This window comes from Schistocerca serialis, chromosome 8, assembly GCF_023864345.2.
Source record: "Schistocerca serialis cubense isolate TAMUIC-IGC-003099 chromosome 8, iqSchSeri2.2, whole genome shotgun sequence".
NCBI classification, from domain to species: domain Eukaryota; kingdom Metazoa; phylum Arthropoda; class Insecta; order Orthoptera; family Acrididae; genus Schistocerca; species Schistocerca serialis.
Window position 1 is genome coordinate 408,106,944 of NC_064645.1, and position 15,317 is coordinate 408,122,260.

At 44.1% G+C, this 15,317-nt stretch overlaps 1 protein-coding gene across 1 annotated transcript in view; it reads right to left on the reverse strand.

The window, feature by feature from the left end:
* LOC126416706 (general transcription factor II-I repeat domain-containing protein 2-like) overlaps nucleotides 1-14,693 on the reverse strand; it is a 29,645-nt gene extending 14,952 nt beyond the window's left edge. Inside the window, exon 1 of the mRNA XM_050084519.1 lies at nucleotides 14,568-14,693. Coding sequence (XP_049940476.1) covers nucleotides 14,568-14,687 — 120 coding nt within the window. The 5' untranslated portion in view covers nucleotides 14,688-14,693. The remainder of the gene's footprint in view (nucleotides 1-14,567) is intronic.
* Nucleotides 14,694-15,317: the final 624 nt, after the last annotated feature.

Sequence of the window (15,317 nt, forward strand, 5' to 3'; positions counted from 1 at the left end):
ATGTTCTACTGAGTCTTGACCCACAATTTGAACACCAGAGGCCTCAAAATAAAACACCTGCTCCTGATGGGCTCGGGCCTCAGAAATAATGCCTGACATTGGATGCCATGATAACAGAACATCCCAGATCACAGGAGTACATTAATGATGTAAACTGGAAGATAAAATGTCTAGCACAACTTGGACATCACTCAAAACTTTATACAGCAAGACTGACAACAGATAATAACCACGAAGTATACACACAGTTTTCGGAATGGCCGTGGCTAGAAGAAAGCACTACATTTGCTGCTATTCGTCAGTGCATACCATGGACAGAGCTCCTGGCACAGCATGAACCACATAATCTGTCATAATTAAAACAATTGTGACATTCAGAACATTTATCTCAGAATCATGTTTGAAGTTGTGAACTAATCTCATTGCCATGATTTTTCTGGTGTACTTGGTTTTTCTGTATCATGTTTGTAGGGTCTGTAATGTAGTTTCATTGAAAGTGTAATATTCATCTTTCATTTTGTCTCCCTGAGCTGCCACTGAATGATCTCCACCCTTCAGGCAAGGAAGCACACGCTTGAGCCTTGAGGAAATACCCCTCTAGGTGTCCAGCCACCACCCTACCTGCATTCCTCATCCAGTCTGCTTACTGCCACAAGATGTGAAAACACTTGCCTCTCGCTCCAACAGCTGACTTCTTATACTGCCACAACAGTAAGAAAGAGGAAGAGAAATAAAAATTTTTTGGAAGCTGCAAACACAATTTAAGAGTTTGGTGGAGGAAAGTGAGGATCACCAGGCGCAGCAACAAGTGAAGTATCAATGAAAAATAAAAATTTCCCTCAAACAAAGGGGTAAATTAGTAAAAAATTGTCACAAAAAAACTGCAACTTTCACACACAATCATTCCTCACCAAATAAAAGACTTCGCTCTCAAAGTGCCAGCTTTAATCTGTGTGTTAAAACATATATGAGTATTTGAATAGCATTTGTATCCTCAATGGCCTTGTGGCGCCGATGAGGTCGACACCAGCATCGATCTGAGTATCGTCTGTGAACTAAACTAAGATTATCTTTGGGCGAAACCGCCATGTTAGTTCTTTGTAAGCCTTGCTTGTGTAAAGAGGTGAACAAATGAACTACTGCAAAATGGGAGTATTGTTTGGCGTAACCGACCCAAACTTCTCCCTCACTGGTGACCCGAGTTGTAACATCTTCCGTTTTCGCCGTTTTACTGTGTCTGCGGCCTCCGCGTCAATTATGTTCGCATGTATTACTTCGACACAGCATTCGAACAATGACTTCGGCCCAACGCCTAACGCCAATTTTGTGATCGACATGCATCGTGTTGTGGGCGATGTACACCCGCCAGGACTGCGACACGATGCCTCTCACTCGACGATTACGCCGATTTTGCCAGACATTTTCGAGCCTGCAACAATAAGTGAGGTTAGGAGTGTGCATGACTCCGGCTATCTGATGCCTCTGTTCCCACCACATGTGCCCTCCCTCATTAACGATGCAGTTACTTCTTACGGATCTCCGTGCAGTGCGGGACCAATGCCGATTTCTGCAAATGCTTCATTGGACAACCTACCACTGCCAGGACAACAATTTGCCAAGCCACAATCGGTGCAGTACCGTGCGGATTCCTGCCACATGGCCAGAACTGCTTTGTTCACAGGTCAACCTCCTCAGCATCCGACTGCACCCGTGCCTGTCTCGGTTAAACATCCGCACGTGCCGTCCTGCTTCAATACCTCGGCCTGCAACAGGAACAATAATTTGTTATCTATGCCTGACCTCCATCTCCATCCCAATGGTACACCTCAGTGTTTTGTGCCACGACATTCACCTTATCCGCACACCATTTTGAGTGGAGTGACTATGAACAGTGAACATTCACACATTCCGTCCAACGTTCGACATCATTTTCCACACTGTGCTTCTGGAGAGCCGGCACCAGTCGATTTTCTGCTACCGTTCTCAGCACATCCCAGTGCCTCATCTGCATCGGTCTTCCGCGACATGTCAGTCTGAACACAACCTCAATGTGTTGAGCTTCCGCAACGACAATCGACACATTACGGTGTCTCACCCGTGTCGCCTTCTGCGTTGCGACAGATCACGCTCAACCACAACGCGTCACCTTCACGCTGCCACCCGACCAGCCGTCGTCGCCACATCCCTGGGAGGCACACTCTCCTGGAATACTACAGCAACAACAGCTTGTTTCAGGCAGTGCCCCGACAAATCCAACTCAAACCTGTTCTTCCAAACATTCTACAACGCTTACCGACGTTGCTGCCGTTTAATCCCGACAGAGCAACAACCTGGTTCAAAATTGTGGACGAAGTGTTCAACCATTACAAACTCGACGAGTCAGCCAGGTTTCTGTACCTCATCACCCACCTGCACGACCAGGAGGACTTGATTGCTGACCTGGTCGACGCCCCGGACTCATCTACCTGGTACACTCTAGCCAAAGAGACAGTTCTACATCGGCTTGCACGCTCAACTGAGGCAGCAATATGGCAAGTGCTCCACGTCAAGCAACTAGGCAACGACAAACCTTCCCAACTCTGGAGGCGGCTGCGTGCCCTGCTCAGCGCCGATCTACTCTCTGACACAGCTCTCCTCGCCATCTGGTCAGATAAACTATCTCCTCACACCCGCTTTGCTCTCGCTAAGAGGCTACTTCCCAAACACCTCCTGCGCACAACATGACAGGCACCCCCCAGTGCTACAGTCTGTCTGGGAACGACCGGATAATTCAAAATGGCTCTGAGCACTATGGGACTTAACCACTGTGGTCATCAGTCCCCTAGAACTTAGAACTACTTAAACCTAACTAACCGAAGGACATCACACACATCCATGCCCGAGGCAGGATTCGAACCTGCGACCATAGCGGTCACGCGGTTCCAGACTGTAGCGCCTATAACCGCACGGCCACTCCGGCCGGCGACCGACCGGATAATTGTGGACGACTTTACATTAAAGACATTCTGTCGGATACTTTTTCCTAGTGGACACAGGCGCCAATGTTTCACTGCTGCCCACGTCCTTAGCGTCGTCGATCATCCTCCCTCATCATACTTCACTGCAAGCCATATATTCAATTAAACTACAACGCTCGGGTTCAGCTTCACATGTTGTCTCACTCCCCGCAAACTGCTAACTTGAGTGGACTTTTTTAGTGTGCGAAATTGACGAACCTATACTAGGCATTGACTTCTTGCTGCACCACAAACTTTCACCGGACCTAGTGCGAAACACCGTGTTTCATCACCCTTCCATGACTCACTTCCCCTGTCCTCTGTCGAGCACATTGTCTCACTCTCTGCAAACTGCAAACTCGAGTGGACTTTTTTAGTGTGCGAAATTGATGAACCTATACTAGGCATTGACTTCTTGCCACACCACAAACTTTCACCGGACCTAGTGTGAAACACTGTTTTTCATCACCCGTCCAAGACTCACTTCCCCTGTGCTCTGTCGAGCAACCCCCCCCCCCCGCCCCCTCCCCCCCCCCCCCCCCCGCCCCATCCCCATTACCCCTGAAGAATCGATCTGGGCTCATCTCATCCATACATGCTTGTCTCTGTCGACGATCTTACAAGAAACCACGCATAAGTGCCTTGTCGAGCTCAAAAACGTCGCTCGCCTATGCAAGGAAAACTTCGAGCTCTCCCTACGGCTCCACAAAACTCAGCTCCAGCTCTCCGACGCAGCAAAGGAATTACAGACACTGTAGCAAGGGCAAAGCAAGGTCAGTAAGTGCGCCGAATCTGCTCACAGTTCCAGCAATCAAGCCTCCATGTGCTTCCCTCCCACTACCCCTCGCAACTGTGCTATCAAGTCTACCATAACGTGTACTGACAGTTCCACAGGACCACACCCCTCTAACACGGCAGCATTTGACACTCGGCTGGACACGAGTGCGCATGCGCGACGAGTGTCACATGTTCCTGAACTGACAGCTCCTACCCCGTCCCTCGCGGACAACACCTTAAACTATGCAACTTCGGTTTCTGCGCGCCGCCTTGCGACCGCCACTGACAACACAAACAGTGCATTCGCGCCTAGCGTTTCGCCCGTGACCACGCTGCCACAGGCTGTGCCCTCAGACAATGGACGTACTAACGCTTCACGAGCTCTACCGAGCTCACCCGATCATGGTGCCAATGCTTCAGGCTGGTGGCCATCTTGGTACGTTGACTCCTGGGACACTTCGCCGTCTCGGCTCCCATCGGATCCGCTGAGTGGCTCCAAACACCACGACCACGTCTCGCCTGCCCCGCCCACCACACATTGTAAACAAACCACCTCCTGTGCCGCTGGCAACATTTCCGTGTCACCAAGGGCACGGTTCACAAGCTTCGCCTCACACCAGGCCCCCCGATCTCCAGTAAACCATGTCAAATTTGTCCTGAGCTCCTCTCCGACCATAAAAAACAGATTTCTGATCTATTAAGCTCTGCCGTCATTGAATCCTCTGCCAGTAGCTGGTCTACGCTCAAACGTATGACACCCAAGAAAGACGGGTCGTGGCACACGTGCGGAGACTACCATCGACTAAACACATGAACAATTATTGACACCTACCCCATACCCAAAATTGCCGGCTTTACCAGTTCCCTCACAGGTGCGACCAAGTTCTCTGTCATTGATTGCAAATGGGCCTACCACCAGATCCCCATGGCACCTGAAGACTTCGAGAAGACAGCACTCACGACCCCGATCGGGTTATTTCAGTTTCGATTCATGCCCTTCGGTCTGAAAAACGCAACCCAGACCTGGCAACGCTTCATCAACGAAGTGCTATTCGAACTAAAATTCTGCTTTGCATATCTTGATGACATTCTTGTGTTCAGCTCCTCTGTCAAGGACAACATTCGTCATGTGCAAACTGTTATGAACACTCTCGCAGGAGCAGGCTTCCAGACCAACCAGGACAAATTGCAGCTACATCAACCCGCTGTCACTTTTCTTGGTTTTCAGGTCTCTGCCGACGGCATTTCACCACCCCCTGAGAAAGTACAAACAATACTAAACCTACCCAGACCTTCATCTTTCAAAGAGCTCTGGTGCTTTCTGGGGACGGTTAATTATTATCGCCGACCTCTACCTTGGGCTGCGGAGATTCAGGCTCCTCTGACGGATGCCATGTCAGGCAACCACACTTCTGGTTCTCGGCCCTTTCCATGGACCCCTGATATGACTGCATCTATCACTGCCCTCAAAAATCTTCTTGCCGAGGCCTGCACCATCGTGCATCCTCCTCCCAATGCACAGCTTTTCATCACCACAGAAGTGAGCGATACTGCCATCGGTGCTATCCTTAGCCAGACAGTCGACGGCCAAACTTTGCCTCTGCAGTTCTTCTCGCGCAAGCTCACCAATGCACAACGAAAATATTCCATGTTTGACAGGGAGTTACTCGTGGTCTACGAAGCGATCAAGCATTTTAAGACTAATGTTGAGAGATGCCCTTTCTATGTTTTAACGGACCACAAACCCCTGGCTGCGGCCATTACAAACCCGCCAGCTGACCCGCCTCCTCGCCGCTTCAGATACATGGACTTCATATCTCAGTTCACCACCAATGTCAGACACATAAAGGGCGCTGACAATATAGTTGTTGATTTCCTTTCACGAGTCAATGCCGTTCATTCGCTGTTAGACCTCTCTGAACTGCCTAACCTCCAACCCGCCGAGGAGGACACACAAAACCTGATTTCAGTCTCTACCTCTTCATTACACTTCGTCGACACAACCTTCCCTGGCATTTCTGGTGAGATCTGGTGCGACGACAGTACGGGCACGTTACGCCCCCTCATCCCAACCACGCTCCATCGAGCTGTCTTCAACGCACTGCATAATTTAGCCCGCCCTGGTGTTTGTGTGTCCGCCCGCCTCGTAGTGGAGCGCTTTGTGTGGTGAAATGTCAATAAGGACTGCCAGCAATGGGCACGCTTCACCCCCCCCCCCCCCCCCCCTGGCGCCTTTTCGATCCCTCCTGGGCGTTTCCAGCATATTCATATTGACATTGTCAGCCCTCTCCCCCCCTCTATCGGCTTTCGTTGTGTTCTCTCGTCTATCGACCAAACAACTCGCTGGGTCGAGGCTGTCCCCCTCCCCAATATCATGGCAGAAACTGTTGCTCGAGTTTTCGTCAAGTCATTGGTATCGCGTTTCGGATGTATAGCTATCATCATGACTGACCAGGGCAGACAATTTGAGTCGGCCCTGTTCAACGAGAAGATTTGTAACATTTGCGGCATCCAGCGCATGCATACCACAGCATATCACCCGCAAAGTAACGGGCTAGTTGAGTGCTGGCACCGCACTTTCAAGGAGGCTCTTCGATGCCACGACTCTCTATGGACAGAGGCCCTTCCCCTTATGCTACTCAGCATTCATACAATCTATAAGGAAGACCTCAAAGGCACAATAGCTGAGTTTGTATACGGCCAGAACATTGTTCTCCCTGGTGAACTTGTGAGCCCTTCCGCTTCTCTCCCTCAGTCTGACTTACCTTCCTTCGTGGGTCGCGTCAGATGTCACTTCATCAACCTCCACGTCCCTCCGCCTGCCAGCCACTCCCGCCCTAAGGTTCACATCCCGAAATCTCAGTAGAATTACAAATACGTCATGTTCCGAGATGACACTGTCCGTGCTCCCCTCCAACCTCCATATACCGGCCCATACTGAGTTCTCCAGCGCTCAGACAACACCTATGATATCCAGATAAAAGATTCAACTATTACAGTCTCTCTCAACAGCCTTACGCCTGCTCATGTCGAGCTTGCTTCTACCCCCCTTCAGGCCACGACCACGCCACTCACTGTCATGTCTCACGACGCTCTGACCACTCCCTCCACGTTGAACTTACACACTCGGTCGAGTGACTTCCAGCTCCAATCGTCAAGCTCTTCTCCGACCTCGCCCTCTACTCCAGTCTCACGCACTCCGTCAAGTGACCACATGCTCCCCACGTCGAGCTTACCTACGATCACACCCTGGCTGCCGGGCCCTTCACTGGTCCCTTCGATCTCTCCCCCGTCGCCTGCCTCACCCTGTCGAGTTTTCTCACGTCCCCCCTCTTGAACATGCCCTCGCACGAGGTGTTTGTGCCTGTCCCCCCCGGACATAATCCACGACATCTCTATAATACTACGTGATCACACACTGTTCGTCGTGTGTTTCCCTTCATCTGGTGCTCATGACACAACCTCCGCCATTCCCTGCCACCTGATGAAATGTGTTCCCCTCTGGCCCGACGTCGACCTGGACATGCTTTGTGTGTTCACCACGCCCACCGGAGACATTGTCGTCATCGCTCCGTTCCACCAGCAAACCACTGGCCTCCCTATCGCTGCACAACCAGCACGCCCAGTATGACGCCCGGCACACTTCAACGACTTCCAGGTTCGGTGGCCGAAGCTTCCTTCATGACATCTACCGACACAGCTCCCCAACGACGCTGTCGAGCTGGCTGTGGTCTGGCTCCCGCGGACCACCCCTGCCGACGCCATAGTCACCCCCCCCTCCCAGCCCCTTAAGAGTACTCTGCACTGAGGGGGTGAGGAGGGGGGGGGGAGGAGCTATGTGGCGCCGATGAGGTCAACACCAGCATCGATCTGAGTATTGTCTGTAAACTAAACTAAGATTAAACCGCCATGTTAGTTCTTTGTAAACCTTACTTGTGTGAAGAAGTGAATAAATGAACTATTGCAAAATGGGAGTATTGTTTGGTATAACTGACCCAAACTTCTCCCTCAGCCTTGTTTGATTATGTGTGGATATTGCAAACAAGGTTCAGTTAACATATTAGTGTAATGCTCCTTTGGTTTCATCATAGTTTTTATGTTTGTGGTACTCCTGGGGTGTTATGCAGCAATGTGTGGTCTTTTTACAGAGTGCTTGTGTGATCACACAGTATTTCAGTATTTACTCTGAATTTGCAACACCATGCATCATGCCATAGAGTCCCTCCTGGAGAAGTTCTTTGCCATGGATTTCTCAACAATTAAAAAATATGTTGGAAACTCAATGTAAAACGAAGTTGACTCAGCCTTGAATATAAATCCAAGTTGTTAATTGAATGTTCCAATGTTTTAGAACTGGATGCATCAATAATAAACCAAGTTATTATTCAGTACATGAACTTTCTATCAGTTGCTTGAAAACCATCACAAGATTTTTTTGAGACGGTAGTGTTGTCATGTCACCAGCACTAGTGCCTAGCTGCAAGAAATTGCTCTTTTGTCAGCATGAACCCTTGCAAACCATAAGAAGGAGAGCTTTGGACTCTCTGGATAGAAAAACTTCCTCAGCAGAGTCAACTAGCCCTCTAGCCCTGATTCTGCATGAAGCAGAGTTGCTAGACTGAAAACTTTCTGTAGCAGATAGACTACTTATGGTTCTACAACAGTGGCACCATATAAACTTCAAAGATAGCATACCATCACAGCACGCCAAAGCACTGAAACCCATGACATGTGCTGCACTGCTCCAAATGGAGCTGAGAACAGTCAACAGTAATGTAACGACACGTCTGTCTCTACAAAAAAGGAAAAAATCAGCGGTTCTACATGTAAGCAATGCAGAAAACGTGTGATAAAAGGAATCTTATGCGTAAAGTGCAATTTTTGGCTTCATGAGAAGTGCGCAAAAGTGAACCTGAAATTCATTAGTGACGAAGTTCCGTGGACATGCACCGACTGTTTGCAGTGGGAAACATCAGAACTTGTAAGTACCATAAAGTCAAAAGAAGAAATAATTAAAGTGTTACAAAGTGATATCGGAACTCTCAAAAAAGAGATTCAGTCTCTGAAAGAAGAAAACGCAAAGCTAAAAAGTGAATCGGCAAGCTGCGTATGTGGAAACCCGTTACAGAACAAAACAAACAAATGTGAGGACTCTTTTGTGCAAACTCCGTTCGCGAGCAAAAAACAAAACCTTGAAAACTTACATGTGCATATTCCCGCAAAAACAATGGCAGAAAGCGAAACATGTGGAAATTCAATAAACTCGCGCGTCCAAACTCCGTTATTGGGAAGTAAACAAACCTGTGTAAACTCGCATATGCAAATCCCAGTGAAAACAGTGGCGGAAAACGATTCGTGCGGTAAATCTGTAAGCAAATATAAGTGGAAAACTGTGACGTATAAGAAAAAAGATAAATGTGAAAGAAATCCAGCAAAACAGATCGACAAAAGTGATTTCTTTGTTATCGGCGATTCCATGTTAAAAAATGTAGTGGTTCCGAATTGTAAAGTCGATGTTCGCCCTGGAATCCGACCACAGCAGATTGTGAAACATTTCAACAACATTAGGAACACGGAAAAATCCAACCAAAACAACAATGATTCCAACACAAATTTTAAAGGCGTGATAATTCACGTAGGGACAAACTCTATTAGAAGCAGCAGACAAGAAGAAATCATAAATGATATTCGTAATGTAATTCGGTCAGCCAAAGGTTTGTTTACAAGCTCCAGAATTGTTATCAACGGAATTCTACATAGAAGATCGGTGAGTAACGCGTATACAAACAAAATAAACACCGGCATTAGGGAACAGTGCGACGAACTTGGTGTTGTGTTTGTTGACCCAAATAAATTTCTCGACGACAAATGTCTGGGTAGGGATGGCCTGCACCTAAACAGACTAGGTGCAATGACTTTCAGTAAAATGCTCCTGGATTTATGTAAAATTATAAAAAATAAGGGAAACTAATACGGTCTGCAGGGGGTGACTATCCAAGAATAACATATGCAAACAAAAAACGTGAGTGTAATCGTAATAAGGAAGCAGTTGAACCAAAACAGAACGACATTAAAACGAAAAAAAGTGGTAATGCAAATAGCGGTGGAAAAAATTACTTAACAGTTGTTCACCAAAATATATGTTCCCTAGCAAATAAGACCCAACAGCTAGAAGTGGAGCTGGAGTCTACAGAGTGCTCAGTTGTTTGTCTCACTGAGCATTGGTGCAATGAGGCTGAAATTAATCAGTTAGTCTTGCAGTCTTATAATTTAGCGTGTGCATACTGTAGGACTTCTATGAAGTGTGGAGGGTGTTGTATTTATGTAAAACAAAATTATCAGTATAAGACCAGAAGCGATTTATGTGTAATCAGTGAAGAGCAACATTTTGAACTGGCAGCAGTTGAAATCAGGGACCAATACAGGTGTAGGAATTTGATTATCTTATGTATATACAGATCTCCTAGTGGAGACTTCAATATCTTTTTCTCCAAACTTAATCATGTTCTTGACAAGATATCCACTCCAAAGAACCACATTCTCATATGTGGAGACCTAAATGTGGATAAACTGAATCCTGATTCTACATGGGACTCATTACAAAGTCTTGCTCAAAGTTTCAATTTAGTTCCAATGGTTAACAGTGCAACCAGAATAACAAAATACTCAAAGACAGCTGTTGATCAGGTATTAACAGATTTAGGCAAAGAAAACTGTGAGGTGGTGGTAGCAGAGCTAGGATTATCTGATCACTCAGCTCAAATCATTAATATAAAAGTGACTCCAGAAGAAACAAAGAAAATGCATATTTACAGACGAATTTTTTCTAAAAAAAATAGACATGAGTTTGCCAAACAGATAGCAGGACAAACATGGGACTCAGTATACTCAGAGGTAGATGCAAATGAAAAATTCAAAAATTTCATGACATTGTTTAAATTAAATTTTGAAGAAACATTTCCTAAAGTATTATGTCCATTACCAACAGCAGGAAAAAGCAAGTGGGTCACAAAAGGAATCAAAAAATCATCTGAAACACTAAAGTACCTGAGCTCCATTAAACACTGCCAAACTAATCCTGCTTTCTCACTATTTTATAAAAGATATAGGAAAACATATAGGAAAATATTGTTTGCAGCAAAGAGAGCTCATAACTCCAAAATAGTGCTCTCTGCTGAAAACAAAAATAAGGCAGTATGGAAGATTGTGAAGCAGGAAACTGGTACCAGGAAAATGAATCTGTCAAACTTGAAAATCAAAGAGGAAGGGACTTTAATAAAAGACCCAATATATTTGGCAAACTATATAAATGATTATTTTAGTAGCATAGGAATAAAATTACAGGAAAATTTTCTAACAGCCCCTCAGGTCAAAAAGCCAAATAATGGTGTATCACACTCAATGGTGTTATTCCCTACAACACAGGAAGAAGTCTATAAAGCAGTCAGCAAACTGAAAAACAAAAACTCAGCTGGTCTGGATGAAGTCCCCATTTTTATAATTAAGGACTGTATCAAGAGCCTACTTCCACTTTTAGTTGATATTATAAATCAATCTTTCAAGCAGGGCTACTTTCCAGACTATTTAAAATATGCGAAATTACTACCTCTCTTCAAAAAAGGTGATGCAGGAATAATTGAAAATTATAGGCCAATTTCTCTACTATCATGCTTTGCAAAAATATTAGAAACTATTATGAAAGATAGGCTAATCAATTATTTAAATAAATACAACTTACTGTCTATTGACCAGTTTGGATTTCGATCAGGGAAAAGCACAGAATCAGCAACAGCACACCTCACAAAACACATCCTAGAAGCATTAGATAAAGGGAACTACACAACAGGTATATTTCTTGATCTAACTAAAGCGTTTGATACAGTAGACCACAACATATTGTTAAATAAGTTAGATGAACTTGGAATTAGGGGACTTGTGAAAAAGTGGTTCCAGTCATATCTAAAAAATAGAAGACAGATAACTGAAATCTCACATATTTCAAGTTGCTCAAACTATATTGTAAAGTATACTTCAGACCCAAATTATGTAAATATAGGTGTCCCACAGGGTAGTGTCCTTGGCCCAGTACTATTCCTCATTTACATAAACGACTTCCCACAGAGCATCAAGCATGGACAAACAATATTGTTTGCAGATGACTCAAATGTTCTAATCAGTGACAAATCACCAGATGCACTAAAAGAAAAAGCCGAACAAACACTAAACAGTGTACGTGAGTGGGCATCCAATAATAAACTAACACTAAATCTTAAAAAAACAAATGCTGTTAACTTCTATGTCTGCAAAAAACCACACTTTAACAACTTTAAGTTAAACAATGAAACTATAGAATGTGTAGACTACACAAAATTTCTTGGTATGCATGTTGACAGTCAGTTAAAGTGGGAAGAACATATTAAAATACTTAGTAACAGAATCGCTACAGCATGCTATGCTCTGAGAATTCTGACTGCAGTTTGTGATACTACATGTGTCAGATCTGTATATTTTTCTTATATCCACTCTGTTATTACCTATGGAATAATATTTTGGGGAGTCAACAGTAAAAATATTCAAATAGTTTTCAAATTACAAAAAAGAGCAATTCGTATAATAACCAAGAGTGGCAGTAGGGCTCACTGCCTTGAACATTTCCAAAAGCTGGAAATCCTAACTGTCCCCTGTGAATACATTTTTCAAAGTGTTATGTATGTAAAAAAAAATATTGACTGCTATATGAAAAATTCATTAGTACACAGCTATGAAACTAGAAACCAATTCAATCTGCATCTAGAGAGGAAAAATAAAGTTAAAACTCAGCAGAGCTTGTTGTACAATGCTGTTAAATTATATAATAAATTACCCCAAAAAATAAGAGATATTGACACAATCGGACAGTTCAAAACAAAACTAAAATTTTTTTTATTAAATAAAAGTTATTACGCAGTAACGGACTATCTGAATTAAAACATGTAGTGTAATTAAAGTCGCCTGCATTGTAATACATGAGGAAATAATTATGATATGTAATCAAAAATTGTACAGTACTATAAGAAAATTACAAATTACATAAGGATATAAAACTAATTTAAGATACCTCAAAAATGTGTGTAAATACTAATTTTATGTGTATAATTGTAGGTATATTGTATTGTATATGTTTTTGCTGACGAAATCCACACAATGTAAATTGTTACATGGATTAATAAAGAAATCAATCAATCAATCAATCAATCAATGTCCCTTGCTTAGCTGCATACAGCACCACCCTTGCACTTCATAACACTATGATGCCCAACCCTGCTGCCACTACACCTAGCTGTGCTGGTATCGCACACAATTTAGTGAACCGCACGCAACTGTCAGCTTCTCTGCTTGTTCCCAAATGCCAAGTGCAGACCGAAGTAGGTGTTGTCACACAGACAACAAGCCACCTTCACATGTACCAAATTGGACTCTCATCCTCAACAACACATATGCTATTGCACCTCCGACTGTATGCCTTTGATCACATCTCTGGTACATACTTTGTCATGGACACTGGTTCTGATATTAGTACAGTCCCTAAGGACATGTTCACAAAATGTAATGACACATTGTCGATTCAATTCTGAGTCACCAATGACTCCATGACCTAGGTACTTTGAACAATTCATCAGGTTTTACAACTCAGCAAAAATCTACATTCCCATGGACCTTCCTTGTTACAGACATAAACAAACCACTGTTAGGTGTGAACTTTCTTTGGCATTTCTGCCTAAAACCTGATCTCAAACAAGCAGCTCTCATGCACCATGTGATCTGATGGCTCATCGCTGGGTTTTTTGCCCTGGTACCACCTACGCCATTCTACATCTCCATCTTCATAACATTTTACAAGAATTCATGCTCGCACTTCAGCTACGCAAGATGCTTGCGCTGACCAGCCAAACGACGGCTCCACAGCCAGGCAGATGCACCACCAACACAACTGAACTCAACACTGCGAACACAGATTAGAATGGTGCCTTTGGTCTCACCTCCCTGCCCAGTGACACCAAACTCCACATTCTCCAAGTCACGCATGAACGCTCACTAGTAAGCCATTCACAGCAGCATAAGGCATTGGATTCTTGATACCCCCTCCTGTCAGTGTGCAACAAGGCACATTGATTAGATTAGATTAATACTAGTTCCATGGATCATGAATACAATATTTCGTAATGATGTGGAACGAGTAAAATTTTCCAGTACATGACATAATTATGTTAATTTAACGACGTAATTAAGTTAATATAACAACAGGAAGCTTGGAGTTGGTTCAAAGGAGATGTACCTCACTGATTAAGTTCAGATCATTCTTGTAATAAAAGACATAATAAAAGCCTTCATACAAATCAGAGTTGCTGAGTTCTGGCTTTGGGTATAAGTAGAATTCTTTGACAGACGTAAGAAGAGTTTATCAACGATTCAGAGGTTCACGGACTGCTCAGAGCTGAAGAACAGTGACAAGGTAATTTAAAACTAAATGAACCCTTGCATCCCAAATATGCCACTCAAAGTCATGACAGACACAAGCGTTCAGGCTATCAGAGCAATCTTTCAGCAACAAGTAGATGGCAATATGCAACACCTTCATTTTTTCTCGAGAAAACTTACAACCTTACAGTCGAAGTGGTCTGCATTTGACTATGAACTCTTTGCCATGTACAAAGCAGTATAATACTTCTGAGAGGACATGGAAGGCAGTCAAGTTGTGATATACAAACTGTGACAATAAAATAATGAGACTGACGTGAAAAAAATGTTGCTTACCGTTTTAGTCAAGTTTAGTGTTGTCTCCTTCAAAGTAGTTCCCTTCTGATTGCACACACTTTTTCCAGAGCTTCTGCCATTGTTGGTGACATTTCTGGAACTCATCTTCTGTAATATCATCCAAGACCCTCGTCACAGCTTTTCGGACACCTTGTGTTTTTGAAAATGGTGTTCCTTGACTGCCGTTTTGACTCTTGGAAATAGAAAAAAGTCACATGGAGCGATATCTGGTGAATAAGGTGGCTGTGGTAGTACTGAAATTTGTTTTGAGGTTAAAAATTGCTGTACTGACAGAGCAGTATGGGATGGCGCATTATCTTGATGCAGAATCCAACTATCAGCAATGATGGCACGTACACGAAGAACTCTTTTACAAAGTCTTTCTAAAATTTCTTTGTAATAATATTGGTTAACTGTTTGTCCAGGAGGCACCCACTCTTTATGAACAATTCCCTTGGAATCAAAGAAGTACACAAGCATGCACTTAACTTTTGACTTTGACATGCGAGATCTGTTTGGTCTGGGTGATCCCTTTGAGCACCATTGTGAACTTTGGCGTTTTGTCTCTGGATTGTACTCAAAAAACCAACTTTCATCACCAGTGATAACACAGCTCAACAATTCTGGATTGATTTCCGTACGCTCTAACAGATCGGCTGCCACATTTTTCCGTGTTTCTCGCTGTTGTGGTGTGAGATTTTTGGGGACAATTTTTGCACAAATCTTTCTCATACCAAGATCTTCATTTAT